The sequence below is a fragment of the Equus quagga genome, chromosome 14 (genome assembly GCF_021613505.1).
Source record: "Equus quagga isolate Etosha38 chromosome 14, UCLA_HA_Equagga_1.0, whole genome shotgun sequence".
NCBI lineage: Eukaryota > Metazoa > Chordata > Mammalia > Perissodactyla > Equidae > Equus > Equus quagga.
The window spans coordinates 75,564,054-75,579,854 of NC_060280.1; the positions used below are offsets into that span (position 1 = coordinate 75,564,054).

General features: G+C 48.2%; 1 protein-coding gene across 1 annotated transcript in view; it reads right to left on the reverse strand.

Moving 5' to 3' along the window:
• Nucleotides 1-14,115, reverse strand: part of KIRREL3 (kirre like nephrin family adhesion molecule 3) — a 528,138-nt gene extending 514,023 nt beyond the window's left edge. The window contains exon 1 of the mRNA XM_046684618.1: nucleotides 13,848-14,115. Coding sequence (XP_046540574.1) covers nucleotides 13,848-13,902 — 55 coding nt within the window. The 5' untranslated portion in view covers nucleotides 13,903-14,115. The remainder of the gene's footprint in view (nucleotides 1-13,847) is intronic.
• Between the last annotated feature and the right edge of the window lie 1,686 nt (nucleotides 14,116-15,801).

Here is a 15,801-nt window from a genome sequence, read left to right on the forward strand (position 1 = left end):
TAAGTGTGCCTCAAAATCAGCTGGAAGGCTTGTTAAAACATGGGCTGCTGGGACAAGCCCCTGAGTACCTGATTCAGGAGGCCCGGAAAGGGGCCGGAGAATCTGCATTTCTAACCCTTTCTCAGGTGATTGTTAATGCTGCTGATACTGCTGATCTGCCCATCACACTTTGAGAAGCACTATGACAGAGAACCCACGAATTCAAATAACCTGGGGACCACATTAAGGCCTAACACGCCTTTGATACAGGAAACAGTTACAGGTCCATGCTTAGAGGTGGGGTGCATACGACCTGCTGAGACGCCCTTCCCACCATCACTGGGAATGAGCAAATCTGGTAGCGTCCATATCATGTTTAATATAGAATTACGTCTGACACAGAATTGCACCTAATATATAATTTTTTAATGGAATAAATACTTATTATGCACCTACTTTGTTCCAGTCACTGTGCTAGGCATCCTCACTGGATGCTGTTCCCATAGCCTGCCATCTGCTCAGAAATTAAAACCAAGAAGAGGAACATTGTCGCAATCCTTCAAACTGGGGACAAGGGAAAGAGGCTGAGCGGATGCAAGTGCTCCCGTGCCAGAAGATGCACCCACCGGAAACTTGTTTTCTTTCTCTGGACAAGTCTCTACTAAGTGCTTGTTTGAAAGCATCTCAGTATTTACTGAGAGGGAAGCCATGACCTCTGTGCCCCATGCACTGGCGCCTGGTGGACACGCGAACACTCTGAACGCTAGTCAATAAACAGAGCAAAAGGGGCTGGTGTCAAAGAGATTCCTATTTGGGTTAGAAAATACTATTCAGTTCATACGAATTGCAACAGCCCTTAGGAAACATCCCTGCCCTGACTGTGTAAACATTGAAGGTGGACGACACAACATAACATAGGAAGACTGAGACTACGACTGCCACAACCTAAGAAGACTAGGACAACTGAACTTAAAAATACAGCAATGTATGTATTTTTTATTTTCCATGGTACAGATCTTAGAAAATAAACATCTGTTGATGATGAGAAGGAAATGTCGATTTCCTATTATCATTAGCAGAAAAATGGGAGGAAAGTAATATGTTTTTCTGGATAGTATTTTCTGATTCTGGTCAGTTCAGGTGTTTTCACCTATTATGTATGGATTTCCAACTGTGAACGCCTCTACTCTAGCTTGATGAAGAGAAAGCCCAAAGCAGAGCTCAAGCCCAGAGGAAGGGGCCCCCACGTGGATCTGGAGCCCCGGCAGCGGATAGGATCCGTGTGTTCCACTCAGGTGCTCAGACTGCGGAATAAAGGGAAGGAATTTCATGTTTCCCACACAGAGATCTATCTGCCTTGCATTTTTCTCCATATTCCTCTGATTCAATCTAAAGGAGCTTTGAAAACTTCAAAGAACTTTTATGTTTTACTAGTTTATCATAAGTGTCTATCTTAAACCAATATTATGATTTTAAGCATGGCCTGGGAAGATACATGCCATCTTCAGAAATGATTTCTGACACAAGGTAAGATGCACCTGCTGGAGCCAAAGTAAAGAGACTCGAAGGCTGGACGATATCAGACTCTCCGACATTCTGAGAGGCCTTTTCATTTCTCCCTAACGACCATTATTAATCATTTCAGAACCATGTGGTCTCTTGACATTTTTCCTATTCTAGACTTGACAAAAAGGAGGGTTTTGATGTCCTGGAATGCCTTTTTATGTAGAGCAGCTCCATTCTTACAGCTAACACCAGGCCAACCTCTCCCTAAGCAGAATGAGGTTTAAATTTTTTTTTTTTAATCCACTGAAGGAAAGTTAGGTGGTGATGAATTCTTGTTAAGAAATCAGTATTTGACTCTCAAAACGTTAAGCCAAACTGGAGCTGGGTTGTGGAGGTACAGAGCAGCCACGAGCCGTGTAGCAAAGCTTCTCAAATTCTTCCTCGGCTTTTGTGTTAGGGGAGATGTTTCCTTCCATTTTTATCAGCTCTTCTTCCCAAGCCCTACAGGTTACGAAGGAGGAGGACCAGAGGCCAGGCCATGCGGCTCCCTGACAGTCACACAGCTGTTGAGGCACCGGCGTGACCGGAATTCCTCCTGAAGGGCCCAGCAGCAAAGGCTTTGGGACTGCACACGGGGGTTTGAATGGTGGTTCTACCACTTGCCAGGTAGGAGAGCTGAGGGCCGGTTATGGGATCTGTCTGAGCCTCAGTAGTTTTCATCGGCAAATGGGGGTGACAGTCCCTGCTCTGTTAGACTGTTGACAGAATAGGGGAATGCAGGCGAAGCTCTGTAGAGGACCCAGGTGTTGCCTCAATAACGCCTCCCCATGGCTGCCTCCGATCCAGCAAGCACAAGGCGTTCGCAGTGGAGAGAAACACAATGAGGCCAGCGTATAGAGACATTATAGGTTTGAATCCTTTCTATTCTCACTATTTCCTCTCTCCCCGGTGCAGCTTTCTATGGAGGGATCCCAAAGCACTAACGAAGGTCACTTGTGAAAGGAGAAAGGGGAGAAGGAGGCCAAATCAAGGGGCCAGCAAGGCACCAGGACCAACAGCACACACCACGTTGGTGTAACAGCTTTTTATATGGGGAGGAGCTCAATCTCGATTATTTTTAGCAAATTCTCAAATTATATAGTTCTATTTTTCCCCTCTGACCTGTGCAGCATCAGATCCACAGTTTGAAATAAGGTTTGGCAAGCCTTATGCAAAAAGTTTTCATCTGTGTCGTGAGATGCTCTGGAAGTCACCTGACATTTGCCAGTGGAACTAATAGTAAAATGGACAGAGCAATCCTACCTTCTCTCCAACTCCACTGCACCCCACCCCCAGAAAGACAGACAGTGTGAGGACAGACAGATGGATTGGGCGGGTGGCAGCTCACCCTGCTCCTGAGAAAGCAGAGAGGACTCCGATGGTGAGTCCAGGTGGGGGAGGCTGCTTGGGTTAAGCAAAGCCATCTAAAATCCTACTGGCAACCAAAACCTGATGTATCATCAAATAATGTCTGATGGCTTCAGGCAACAGAAATGGCCAGATCTGCCAGCCGCTCAGGCCACACAGAGCAGACAAGGAGTGGACTGCTCCCACGACGGCCTCATCCTTCCTTCATCCTCCGTCCCACCATCTTAGTTTATGCTGCACGTGGATCCACCCCAGGGTCTTGGACACATCTCATTGGTAATTCTCAAGTGGTGAAAAAGGCAAGCTGCTACCCCCTAGGAGACAGAGGAAGATGTAAGGTGTTCTTGGGGCCAAGAGGACCCCTTCACCTTCCTCCCCGCACAGTGCAGGGCAGCCTCGGCTTCTAGCGCCTGCCTCAGGATCTGGTTACTTTTCCCGGAAAGATGCACTTGCAAACAAACAGCCACGATGCATGGCGATCTGTTCTAATGGTGCCTGTTCCTGTCCAGAGGTGAAAACGGAGGAGCACCTCTTCAGCCTGCCCGGGAGCTCAGGAATAATGAGCACTAATTTTAGCATCTGTTTGTTTTGCTTTTTCAGTATGAGAGGGGAGCGGCAGCAGAAACAGTGGCTTCTGTACCATTAAAGGGGCAAACACTAGGGAGAGGGGCAGTGGCCCAAGGCCTGGGAGTGGGCTCGGGGAGAAGGGGGACTCCTGGCTGCCAGCTGCCCTCCTGGGGAGGACCGCCACATTCATCACCCCCAGGGACACATACCTGCAGGGAAACCCACACGCTAGCTGAGGTTTTTCTTGCTCCCTCTCGCTGTAGCTCTTTAAGCCCCTTGTGCATTTTAATTGTACCCATCTACCTCTTGCCGCTCTTCACAGACACTCCTCTTAACACTCTGCCCTCACATCATCAGACAGAGGAGGAAGGAACTAAGCCCCCTGGAAGCTGCTGCCATTCGAAAGGCCTTCTCTGCCCTCCCATGCCCCCTGCCTCATGCTCGGCTGCCCCAGCCCCGCCGTCTGGGCAGAGAAGGGCCCAGGCATCCTGGCCAGAGCCCAACTCTCTTCCTACTACTCAGGGCCTCCCTGGGCCTCTGGCTCTCGGCTCACTCCTGGGCTTTGCAAGCGCTGCTGCTGCCACCATCAGGCGGACGTAGGAAGTCCCCTGTCTTCTATCCCAAACGTTCGGCCAGCTCCGGCCTGATGTGTTCCCAAGGAGAGAACAGGCCCTCTCTCCTGTCACCCTAACACAGGTGTAGCATCCGATGTAAGAAAAAGGCTTCAGAGTGTAGCTCCCTGATGAGATGCAACTCCCTGTGGACATGGGGTAGACCCCAGCGTCACTAAGAGAGGTGTAGAAGAGGGCAGGTCTTAGGACACGGAGAACAAAGCCACTGAGAGATTATTCGATGATTTCTCTCTCAGCGAAGGGCACTGTCATTGTCAGAGCAGTGAGGCTGGGAAGAGTGGCAGTCACTTCTTGTGTGGCACCAGGGATGGGTCTCCAGGAGAGAGCTCTAAGTTTCTGTCCTCCGAAAGTCTGCATGATGAGCCAGCCAGGTCCCAGTGTCAGTCTGAAGCTGTCATAGCTCCCAGCATCGCCAAGGGTGACAGGTGGACTGTCACACTGTACCAGCGCTGAGTCACCTGTGACATTTGCAGGTGACTGACAGAGATGGGAACTGACATGCATTAAAGAACAGAAGGACGTGACTGTTTCCTGCTGAAACCGAGGCTTGCCAGAGGATGTTTCTCTTGGCAGTGTTCCTGCTGACCCAATGGTCACTCAGAGTCTTACTTGGAGAGGAACCACTTCCTACAGGGCAAGATCACACTTTAAATAGTTGAGTTCTTTCCTCTGCCTCCTGGGGAGCCCTCTTAGCATCTGCAAGTGGTGAGTGAGAGCACTGCTTTCTTCTCCTCCTTTCATTGTTCCTCACATTTCATTCCAATATTTCAACATTTATTCATAGCCTTCCACATGCCAAATAGTGTTCTAGGCACAGGGGGGATGAAAGAAATGGCTTTAATCAACCAATTAAGAGAAGCGAAGTCCTTGCCCTTGCTTTCTCTCTTTTTTTTTTTTTTTTTTGTCCGAATAGCCATAAAAGGATCTATCCAAGCGACATCTCCCTGACTGCTCTTCACTCCCAAAGGCTGGCCTGTCACTTCCCCTGGAAACCATGTGCCCTCAAGGTAAAGCTGGATGCCAGAAAAATGAAGGAAACAACTCAGAAAGAATCTGGAATCAGAAAGAGACAGAGCTACAATGTGGGGTCACTGTTCAAAGGTCAGCTCCCAGATATTCATGGGGAACTGCTAAAACTCCTTCTATGCCTAGATACTGGGATTCCCACAAATTACAAGAACACGAGTCACCTTATGCCACAGCTTAAGATCTTCTCATGCACTTTTCATTGTTGAGGATTTGGAGCAGCTGGATCTGTCAGCATCTTGAGAAGCATCAAGGCACATGAAAAAGTAAACCTGATTGGGAGAGATGTTGGTCAAGCAACGTAACCTTTGTGAAGGTACGACATTGCTGATGGCTGCCCCTCAGTGCTATCACGGTGATGAAATGAATCGCTCGTGAATGGCACTCTGCAACCTGTGAAGCTTCAAATAAACGCTAATTATCCTCATAGTCATCATGAGAAGAACGTTATTATTGCCACCATGACCACCACCAACAACCAAAAGAATGTGCCTGGCACCTACAAGAAAATGTGCTGGACAAAGAGATCTATAACATATCATCGACCTTCTAGGAATTTATTATGCAGAATAAATAGATTGTTGCTAACAGATAATATTCAGGGAATCTTAAAATTGGAGAGAATTTGGATGTCATCTAGTGTGCTCTTCAATCCATTTCTGAGGAACTGACTCTTCCATTCTTGATGGCCCGAACTCCACTCTCAGTCAGAACACTTTCAGTGACGGGAGACTGTTCAATGGGCCAGCCGTAGACACTAGAGTTAGAGATCGACAGTCTTCGAAATGTCGCTATTTCTTGCAGAACAACTGAAGCTCTTGTTTCACTACTGAGCTCGTCCTGCCAACCCCCTCACCAATTCCAGAAGAGAACAGGCCAAAGTGTGGGACACATGGGTGGATCTGATGATGTTCTTTACTCTTGAATGAAAGGTTACTTGGCCCTGGAGACTTGTAAACATTTCTAACATCTTCTGAGTAGAATCACTTAGCTTGTAACCTTGTTTTCCCCAAAGTCAGTGTAGCTTAGCTTCCTCTTGAGAACAGCAAAGAAATCATCAGCAAAATGTCCCTAGGCATCTCTTGCTTATCTCATCCTTGTTGTTGTCTCCCTTTCTGGGTTATCATTTATCCTCGATGTTAGGCTACCTCTATCTCTGGCTAGCCTTCCAGGAGCCCTAGAAACCGGCAAATCCCATCCCTCAGTGACCCCCGTCCGACTAACCGTCCAGTGTGCACTCAGCCATCTCTGCTCCTGTGTGCTCTGTATTCCCTTCCACATTCTCTACCCAGCACATCACTCTTACGTCTACCTGCTATCCTTTTCTGCCTTCCCTCTGGAGTGTAGACCAACAGTGAATGTCAACTCCTCAATACTTACTCTCTGGCTCACTTTTCCATCCCTTTACACACTAGCTATGAAGGAAGATGAACTGGACAGAGCAAGTATACTTCCATTCAATTCTACATTTTTTAAAGCCCCATGTGAAACACAAGGAATATCAAGAAGAATGAATAACATGTTGATCCTTCTTTTTTTTTGGTCCACGGGACCCATGGTATAGAGAGGACTACAGACTCATAAGCTGCTAACAATGTTTCTAAAGAATGGACTTAATTCTGACAATCCATCCTCAAAACATTTAGCATGGTCTGCACGATCCTTCACAAGCTGACCCTTCCCTCCCCCAGCTTCCTCTCTCACTGCCCTGAACACAGTGACATTCCAGCCACCCACACTGCCCGTCGCTTCTGACCATATTGCATTCTGTCCTGCCTTTGCATGCACTCTAAGGCACAGCCAGGAACATCTTTTGACTGTTTATCTGGAGAACTCCTAGACATCCTTTAAAATCAAGTCACCTCCTCTGTGTAGCCTTTTCTGATGTCCCTAGCTATTCCTGCTGCTCTCAAAACACTGACAGCTCTGAGTCCACCATATTGTAGCCATGAGTCAGTGCCTGCTCCCCTGGACCGGACTGAGAGCAGAACCATGGTCTTAGTCATCTTTGCATTAAAAGGCCCTGGCACAGTGCCTACTACATAGTAGGCCTACCATGAGTGTTGGCTGAGTGGCCAAGGGCTGAGCTTTGGTGCCATAAAATGCTATTTGATCACAAAGGAAGGAGTAATAAATGTGACCTGCTGAGACACCAGACTATATGGAGCCCCTGGGGAAAAGGTGCGGGAAGGAGAAAGTGATGCTTGGTTGTCATTGCTGAAACTTTTGGCGTCAGATTCCAAATTCTTGTCTTCTAGGCATAAGTCAGAAAGAAAGTGAACTTGCAACAACTGTCCAGTGAACATAGGCCAAGTAAGCAGACCATCTAGATAATTCAGCCTGATATGCACACATCCTTTTAATACCGACAAAGAATGCCATTGCAATTAGTTTCAATTATCAAAAAAGCAAAACAACAAAAAATGGCCTCAGGTAATCTACTTCACCTTGCCTGTGAGGACACCAGCACCAGATGGAAGATCAGAGGCAGAGCTCACCTCCCTTTGGAGGAAAATGGTGATTTGTGCTAAGTTCTGGACATCACTGTACTTCAGCAATAAGTGGTGTGTGTGTGCGGAGTTGGGTGGCGGATGGATGGAGGCTTGGAGAGGGGATGATAGGGCTTCTAGACCGCCAGGAAAAATCCCCCCATGACATGTGGGGAGAGGCCTCCATTGGCCAGCTCTTTGCCTCCACTTCCAGGAAGGAGATGGATGGTGTTTACCTCCCACTTTCCACGCCCTGGCTGGGACTGTACCAGAACAACTCTACAAGGAACAGGATTCACCCATGCTGGCCACTATTTCCATGGCTTTAACTTGTCACCAATGTACCAGGGAAAGCTGACACTTATTTAATCCTCACAGTGGTCTTGACTGTGTACTCACGAAAACATTGTATGCTTTTGGAAGACGTTTGTTTCCAAGCAGCTTATGTTAAATTGCAGTGATATAAAGGAAACTCTTATCCAGTATTGACATTTACTGACTTCTAGAAGTATACAGCCAGAATACTCATTTTTAACACTGGGAGAGAAGGAAAAGAAAAAAAAGCATAATGTTTGATCCCTGGCTCCTTCAGTGGGTCAGAAACATAAAGTGAATGAAAGTGAATGTTCAGCGTGGTGGTGGAGATCCTCTGTGACAACAGTATGGGCTCTGAGAGAGCGTGGCATGCTCAAGTCCTTCCATACTTGATTCTCAAGCTTTAGCAGAAAGCAGGATGTAGGTTTCTTTGCATGAATGTGAGAGGAGTATTCCAATGATCTGTAAGGTATCTATATTCTTACTTGACGTGCACAACTAACTGGGTAGATTCTGGCTTTCCCTTGGGGAAAAGAAGATGGCATGTGATGACATATGGCACAGCACTGTCTCAATGCACTACTCTGTCTGCGTCATTCCTCTAACTCGAAGTAAAATCCCACTCCGTTTGGAATTCAGGGTGAAGCTATCACAACCTGGGCACGGGATGCTGGCTGGCTTTGCTCCTCACTCCCTGTGGATAGCAGGCATGTGATACGAAACCTAAGGGAGCAGACGGCCCCCAGAGCAGCAGCTCTAGCTGGACCCTACTCCGTGAATGCTGAGGTGTCCACTGGCCTGAGAGAAAACTGGGGCCCCAATCACTCTGTCCAAGAACCACCATTAAAGTCAGGATCGCTGCGGTGCTGAGTCCAAGCGTGGACTCCAGCCTGCTCACAATCTTCTGCCCCTCTCCGCTGCTGAATTCGAACGTCCCTGTTCCCAGGCCCAGGAGGAATTTAGCACCTCACTGTTTCTAGGTTGACCCCTATTAAAAATGCCTGCACTATTTTTTTTGCCTAAAAGTCATTTTGACATTTTAGAAGGATAAGGACTGTAGCTGAAAAATGATGCCTATGCCCGTGGAACTCCCTCCCCACCCCCGATTTACATCAAGATCCTAAAATGAATGCTCTTGGCCCTCCTCCCCACTCCTCCATCACAGGCAATTTTCTTTTCTGCGTTCATGTTTCCAAAACAGTTTATCTTTTTATCTCCTTAGAAGAAAAGTACTCTGCAAATCAAAGGTATCATTAGTATTGTTATTATTTTGCTATTGAAATCTCTTGAATTCACTCTGGATTATTCATGTGCTTTTTTGGGTCTGCAATATAATGCTGCCTAAGTCACCCCCACTGGGCTGAACAAAAAAGAAAAATTGCATCTTCAGGCCTAATCCCCTGCTCCACCCCGTCTCCTGCTGGCCCTGGCTCCTACCAGCACAGGCACGCCAGGCAGAGCTGCTCCTTGGTACCATGCCTAGCTCACTGCTGCCATGTTCCAAGCAAGAGCCTCCTTTGTAACCCAAGAGGGAGGCCCTGTGGTATCCTCCAAGTGCAATGTGAAGGCGTTGACCCTAGCCCACACCCCTCTCCCCCTGGAGAGTTTCTCTTCCCTCCTCAATAGGTCTGGCTGGCAACTGAGAACTCCCTGCTGGGCAGCAGATACTGTGACAACCCCCATGCCCAACAGCCATGTCCCAGTTCCCCTCACCCAGAAGATGTGTGAAAGAAGTCGTCCCACACCCTTGGCAGCTATGCATTGACCTTCCAGGACAAAAGAAGTGATTCTTCCTCCTCTAGACAAAACGTCATACCACTCGGGGTGCTGGTGGGGGGAGCATCACACTTATTACTTGCCTCCTCTTTTGTTATATGACATTTCTGGGTAAGGACAAATGTTCCCAATATTGCTGTTCACTCTCAATTTCCTTTCCTAATGCCTTCTCAGCCTGTACCCACTATGATCCCCTCCATCCTTAGGCAGCCCCTGACATGCTTATGCTATCTTTTGATGTCCCTTCTCCCTTCCCAAGGGAGCTTCTTGCGAGTGAAAGCCTCTTGTAGTTGCTCTTCCCTTTCCGTGCTTCCCATCATCCCCATGGCTCCCCTCGCCCTGGCCACTCTCTCCACTCACACTCTGCTTTACCCTTCTGTCTGCTCTTGTATTCCCTTGGAGTAGATGCTCTTCTACTCCCTGGGGGATTCACGCCACCATGAACCTCTGCCCCTCTGATGGCCATCCAACAGCCCCTTTTGGTGATTCCTGCCAGCAAGTCAAGAGAGCAAGTGCTTAGTTTCTTCCCAATAGGGAGATGATGCCCCAGATCAATCCTCAACTCAGGGATGTCGTTGACAAGTAAATGCAAGTTTTCACTTTCACCCCAACACATTCAGAGCAGTGTGGCACACATGCAAACCCAACAAGAGATCTGAGTTCACCAGAATTAGAACTTTCAGACCACGAAGTTACCAGGCAGGACAGGACACTGGGAAAGCAAAACGTCAGAGAATGGGGGAGAGGACACTTTCCTAAGAGCATCTGAGTAGAAGACACCAAGTTTGTATCACTACACCTTTCTCGAACTCGCCAAACTCGAGGTCTGATGGGAGCAGGGAGTCTTCAGTCCTGCTAGAACATCATCCCTCCAAAGTTACTCAAGATGTGCATCTGCAGGCTTGGATGGGATGGGTCTCAAAGATGAAGGAGGGCACAGAAGGAAATAGTTGTGGGCAAACTGGAATGATAAAGGGAAAAAATACAGCAAGTTCTAAGTTTATGGATGACAAGAGAATCTATTCCTTTTTACCTAGGGGCAGAACATGCCTCTTTTCTGCAGGAGGTAAATTGTGCTGTGACATTATCCCTCTCTGTATAAAGCACGCGGTCCTGACAGCTGAAGGAAGAGGCATCCCCAGCAAGAGAGAAACCCATGAGCAGCCCACACTGGCAGCTCTCCATCTCCTTGTGGGAGCCAGGCCCAGGGAGGGAGGGAGGGGAAGCAGCAGAGGACTGTCATTCGGCCTTTTTACTGTCACCTTAAGAAAGATAAATAAATATTTAATCTCAATCTATTTGAAAAGCCCAAACTTTAAAAGAATAGGGGTACAGCATATCATGACATTACTTATACTTTAATTTTACTCTCTAACAGGTTATGGAAAAAAGTAAAGGTGAATAAATGTTTGACAAATTAGGAGAGAAGAGATGATTGAAATGGACGTTAAGAGTTTACCTAAACGTTTTGCTCTTCAAGTCTTCAGAGCGCTGGTGGAGCACTCCCTCTGTATAGGAAGGAACACAGCCAGGAGCAGGAAGTGCGAGAATTGTTTCCAGAAACTCTAAAATGACATGCAGCTTCCCACTGCAAGAGGTTTTGGGCAGCAGATGGACGTGTCACCAGAGTGCCAGATAAGGCCCTAAAAAGAACCCTGGACATTTGTTTTCTCTGAGCGGAGGGCCATCCCCAAGTCTCTGCACATTTCCTTGGAAAGCATCCCAGGAGGAAGAGCATGCGGACAGCCGGGGTCAGACGGGCTGCTCCGTGGGGCATGTCAGCTTGGGTGAACCTCACTCAGGAGGACAACAGCGGGAGCCATCTAGAGCCTGGGGGCTAGTCCTCTCACGACCTGTTGGAAGTGGATATGCCCTATCCAGTAACCTTATAAATACATGGCACCAGGTAGAGGTTGGACAAAATATATGAACTAAGCACACGTGTGCAAAGGGTCAAGCAGAATACTCTGGGGAATTCACAATACTCAAAACAACATCCACATTGAAATAAATGTCCATGGATCGAGTTAAAAGATATTCTATCACAAAGAAGTTGATAAAACATCACTCCACTTGACCCTTAATCCCTATGGTCAGATGCTGTCTATTCAAGGCCCCTTCAATGTCGAGTGACGGGGTATTCTGACTGGCTATGTCCACTTGGGTCTCATCGTCTTTCTTTAGACCTGTTTTGGAGTCCCGTGTACCATACCTCTCCATCTGGTAAGGTGGGCAGTGGTGACCAAGCTCAGAACACTCAGGAATAACAAGGAACCATGAACTGCATGATGCTGTGGTTTCTTCCTAGTGCCCCCAGGGCTAAGGGTAGATGAAACAGAGCATTTAGCCTCCATAGGTAAATATTTAAAGATTCATATGAGGCAGTCAAGAAATAGCTCTGTACTGAGACAAGATTGAGCACAGTGGAAGAAGCACACTGTGATGATTCAGACAGCCAGAGAGGCACTTAGACACCTATCGGCTCCTTATGCCAATCCAGAGAGCAATCGCGGCTCAAGCTTCTAAGAGCACAAAAGACTGATGAAAACGTGCACTGGTCCTAGGAATACGTGTGTTGGGGGGATGGCTGGATCCTCCTTTCGGCGATTAGGCATGTGACTTCTTGAGTGAATTGGTAAGAGGCAAAGGAGAATGGGAGTGAGTGTGTGTGCTGTGTATGTGTATGTGTGCGTCCATAGGCAAGCACACACACATGCAAGACAGAGGGTAACCCCACCAAATAGTAACATCACCCAAACTGTTTCTACAGCAGTGTTCTGGGAGAGTTCTTATTCATTCAGCCTGAGAACTCTGGGGAAGACAATTTATCTTCCTGCTGCTATACGGAGCCCTAGTGAGACGCGCACAACCACACGAATACATGGGGGTTGTGTGTGTGTGTGTGTACAGCATAATTATACACAGGCATAGGGAGATAAACACTCACAGGGGGGAAGGGCCCCTGGTCTAATCAGCATAGTCATCAGCAAAGTTTGATACGGGGAAAGATCTGCCTTGACCACAGCACCGGTGGAAAAGCTGAGGAAGGAGGCGTGGGGTTTGCTTACATTTGGCTTCTCCCTGGCAAGGAGGGAACGGCAGGCACACTGTTTGCTTGCAAAGCCAGCCACTCATGGCGGTGCTCTGCTTTCTCGAAAACTTTTACCCTTCATTTAATCAACAGATGGACGTGCTCTGCTGTGGATTTTTTCTGAGAGAATCCTGTCCCTCTCAGAGCTGTGCTGGCTGGCACCACGCTGCCTCAGATGGCACAGGCAGCACTGGCATTCCAAAAGAGTGGGAAGGAACCGACTCACTTCACCCCTTCAAACTCAATTCCACAGGTGACACTGGATACCTCTGGCTAAGTAGGCATTCAGAATCCCTCTCCTGAGTTTCCCCTTCCCTCCCTCCACCACGCCAGGAGCCCAGAGGTGGCAAAGTTCTTTTTGGAACGTCCACTAGCTTCTCTGCCCCTGCTAGGCTGCAGAAAGAAACAGTCAGCACCAGGGGCGAAATTTCATTTTATATCCTGAATCCAGTGCTGTGTAGGACTCAGAACTCAGCCTTATTCAGAGAACTCGATTAAATTCAATAGAACTCCTTACAAGCTTTTCCCAAGCACTACAAATTACCCCCACGGTACATTCGGTAATTGCAGCCCCTTCTGCAACTGTGTGAAGGCACACACATTAGCTTTCCATACACTCAGGCAAGGCAGACCTCATTCGAGCTGAAACATCCACCTAAACACACCTCTCCTTCCCTACCCTCTCCTTCTCCAACCTGGGTCAGACGGAGAGGAAGCGCCCAGAAGTTGAGAGCGGTATATCCACACAGATCCTGCCCAATTAAAATCCCGGGAGCATAAAGAACGCATTTGCATTAGAGAGTTTGAGCTGGATGTTGACAAGTGAGAGGAGAAAGTATTCCCCCCACCCCCCATACCCTTCCTTCCAAAGGACATAAACAGTACCATTTTGTTGCATTTTCAAAGGCAAAGAAGCAATGCCAGTGCATTCGGCCGGGCACCGAGAGAGGCATCAATCAGGACGAGTTTCCGAAGCCTGCCACATTCCTGCCCTCAGCCTCCCGCGCCCTGACAACCCAGCCGACTTTCTTCGCAACTCCGGCCGCGCAGGGGTCCTACCTTGACTGAAGAGGAAGAAGCAGACGAAGAGCAGATCGAGCTGGAAGGGTCTCATTCCTCAGCGCCGCGAAGCAAAGCCGGCAGGGCAACTTGGGGTGGCAGTTACTTTCTCCTCCTCGGCGGCTCGCGGTGCTCAGCCTCCGCCGCGGTCCTCTCCGGCTCGCGCCGACCATCTGTCTGTCCGCCGGTCCCTCCGGGTGGCCTCGGTCTCTCCGTGCCTCCCGGTATCAGCAGCCAGCCAAGACAAGTTGCCTGTTTGTAGCCGCCTCAGGAAGCCGGGATCGTCAGCAGCGTGCCCTCTCGGAGCAGATCCGTTCTCCGGTTCTCGGCAGCCCAGGCACACAGCTTCCTCCGGCGGGCTCCTCCCACAGCGAGCGAGCGGGCGAGTGACGAGCGACAGAAGGGCTCCTTTCACTGAAGCTGGGGCGGGGGGCGGGGGGCAGGGAGGGGAAGCAGGTCATAATTAAAGAGGAAACACTTGGAAAAAGGCGATCTGCAAAACGGAGGGTGGGGGTAAAGGCTCTGTTCTTTCTTTCCTTCTTCTTTTACCCCCTAAACAGGGGAAAATTCAGCTTTTGTCACCATTATTGACCAAAAGACATCTTGAACAGGGAGCAGAGCTGTGACTTTTTGTGCACACGACATAATGTTGTTTAACGGGAGTGAAGTTAAGGATGACTGTATGCATATGCATGTATTAAGTATGCATGCATTAAATATGCATGCCTCGCCTTTGCACAAGGGACTGGAAATTGGGCTGAAAAGGGAAAAAGGAAGAGGTGGGGGGGGGGGGGGGGGGGGGGGGGGGGGCGTGCATCTTTCTCCAGGAAGGACTTGGCCAATGTGTGCAGCAGGAGTCTCCGAGTTGGGGAAGAGAGAAGCATGCTCTGCATTTTTGAGACTTCCAGGGGAGGGGTAGGAAGGTAATAAAACGTGAATGTTTAGACCTCAGTTTGCTTAGAAAACAAAATGAAGGAACCAAAGGGAAACCGAGTGGAGCTGTGACACATGCCCATTTATTATTATTATCCTGGTTTGTGCATTTCCTAACAAGGAAGGAGAGTAGCCTGTCTTTGCATGTGGAGCCTCCCTCTAATGCACGCTCCATCCCTCGCTCCATCCCTCGGAGCGTGTCTTTCTCCAGGAGGTGCTGTGAGTCCAATTGCGAAGGAGAGGCCAAGGTCATAGGCAACTGCCTTCCAAGAACCTTCAGGTCTTTTACCTGTAGTGAAACCCACACTCAGATCAAACTCTATTTCCTCCAAGATATCAACGTGAATTTATCTAGGTCTATACACTTGATAGACATTTAGATGTGCTTGATATAAGCAGGGCCATGGGGGAAATAAAATCGTAGGCACACCCCATGCCTTGAGGAGCTCATAATTCAGTGTGAAGGCAGAGTATACACAGAAGATACAAACTATAAGGATAGTTACAAGTATAAGATATGCAACCTTACATGCAGAAGACGGGGAGGTAAAGAGTAAAGAGAGGAAAATGAAAGCTACTCTCCATTTGTGCCATTCAATTATAAAATCAGCCATTACTTTCTTCCCTCACCAGACCTTGGGGAGGTCTTTTGGGAAACTCTTGGCCTTTCTTCCATCAGTGTTACATATTTTGGAGACTTTGCTGACTGTAAGGCACCTTCCAAGTTTCCATGTGGATGTTAACTTTAAAAACGCCTCCCTTGGTATTTACGAACAAGGAAGAGAGCAGTCGAGGCACACGTGCAAGGGTGTGCTGGTAGGAGGTGACATCTGGTTGCTGACAAGATCTACAAATTAGTAGGTGTCTGCTTTGTTGACTTTTCTATTCTTAACTTAATAGTTTATTTAACCGCATCCCTTAGAGGCTGTTAAACATATCAAAGGGAAATTTGTAAGCAAGCTTTAGGGATAAAAAGAAACGCTGAGCAACAGAAACTAGGAGGACCCACAAGAGGCACCCC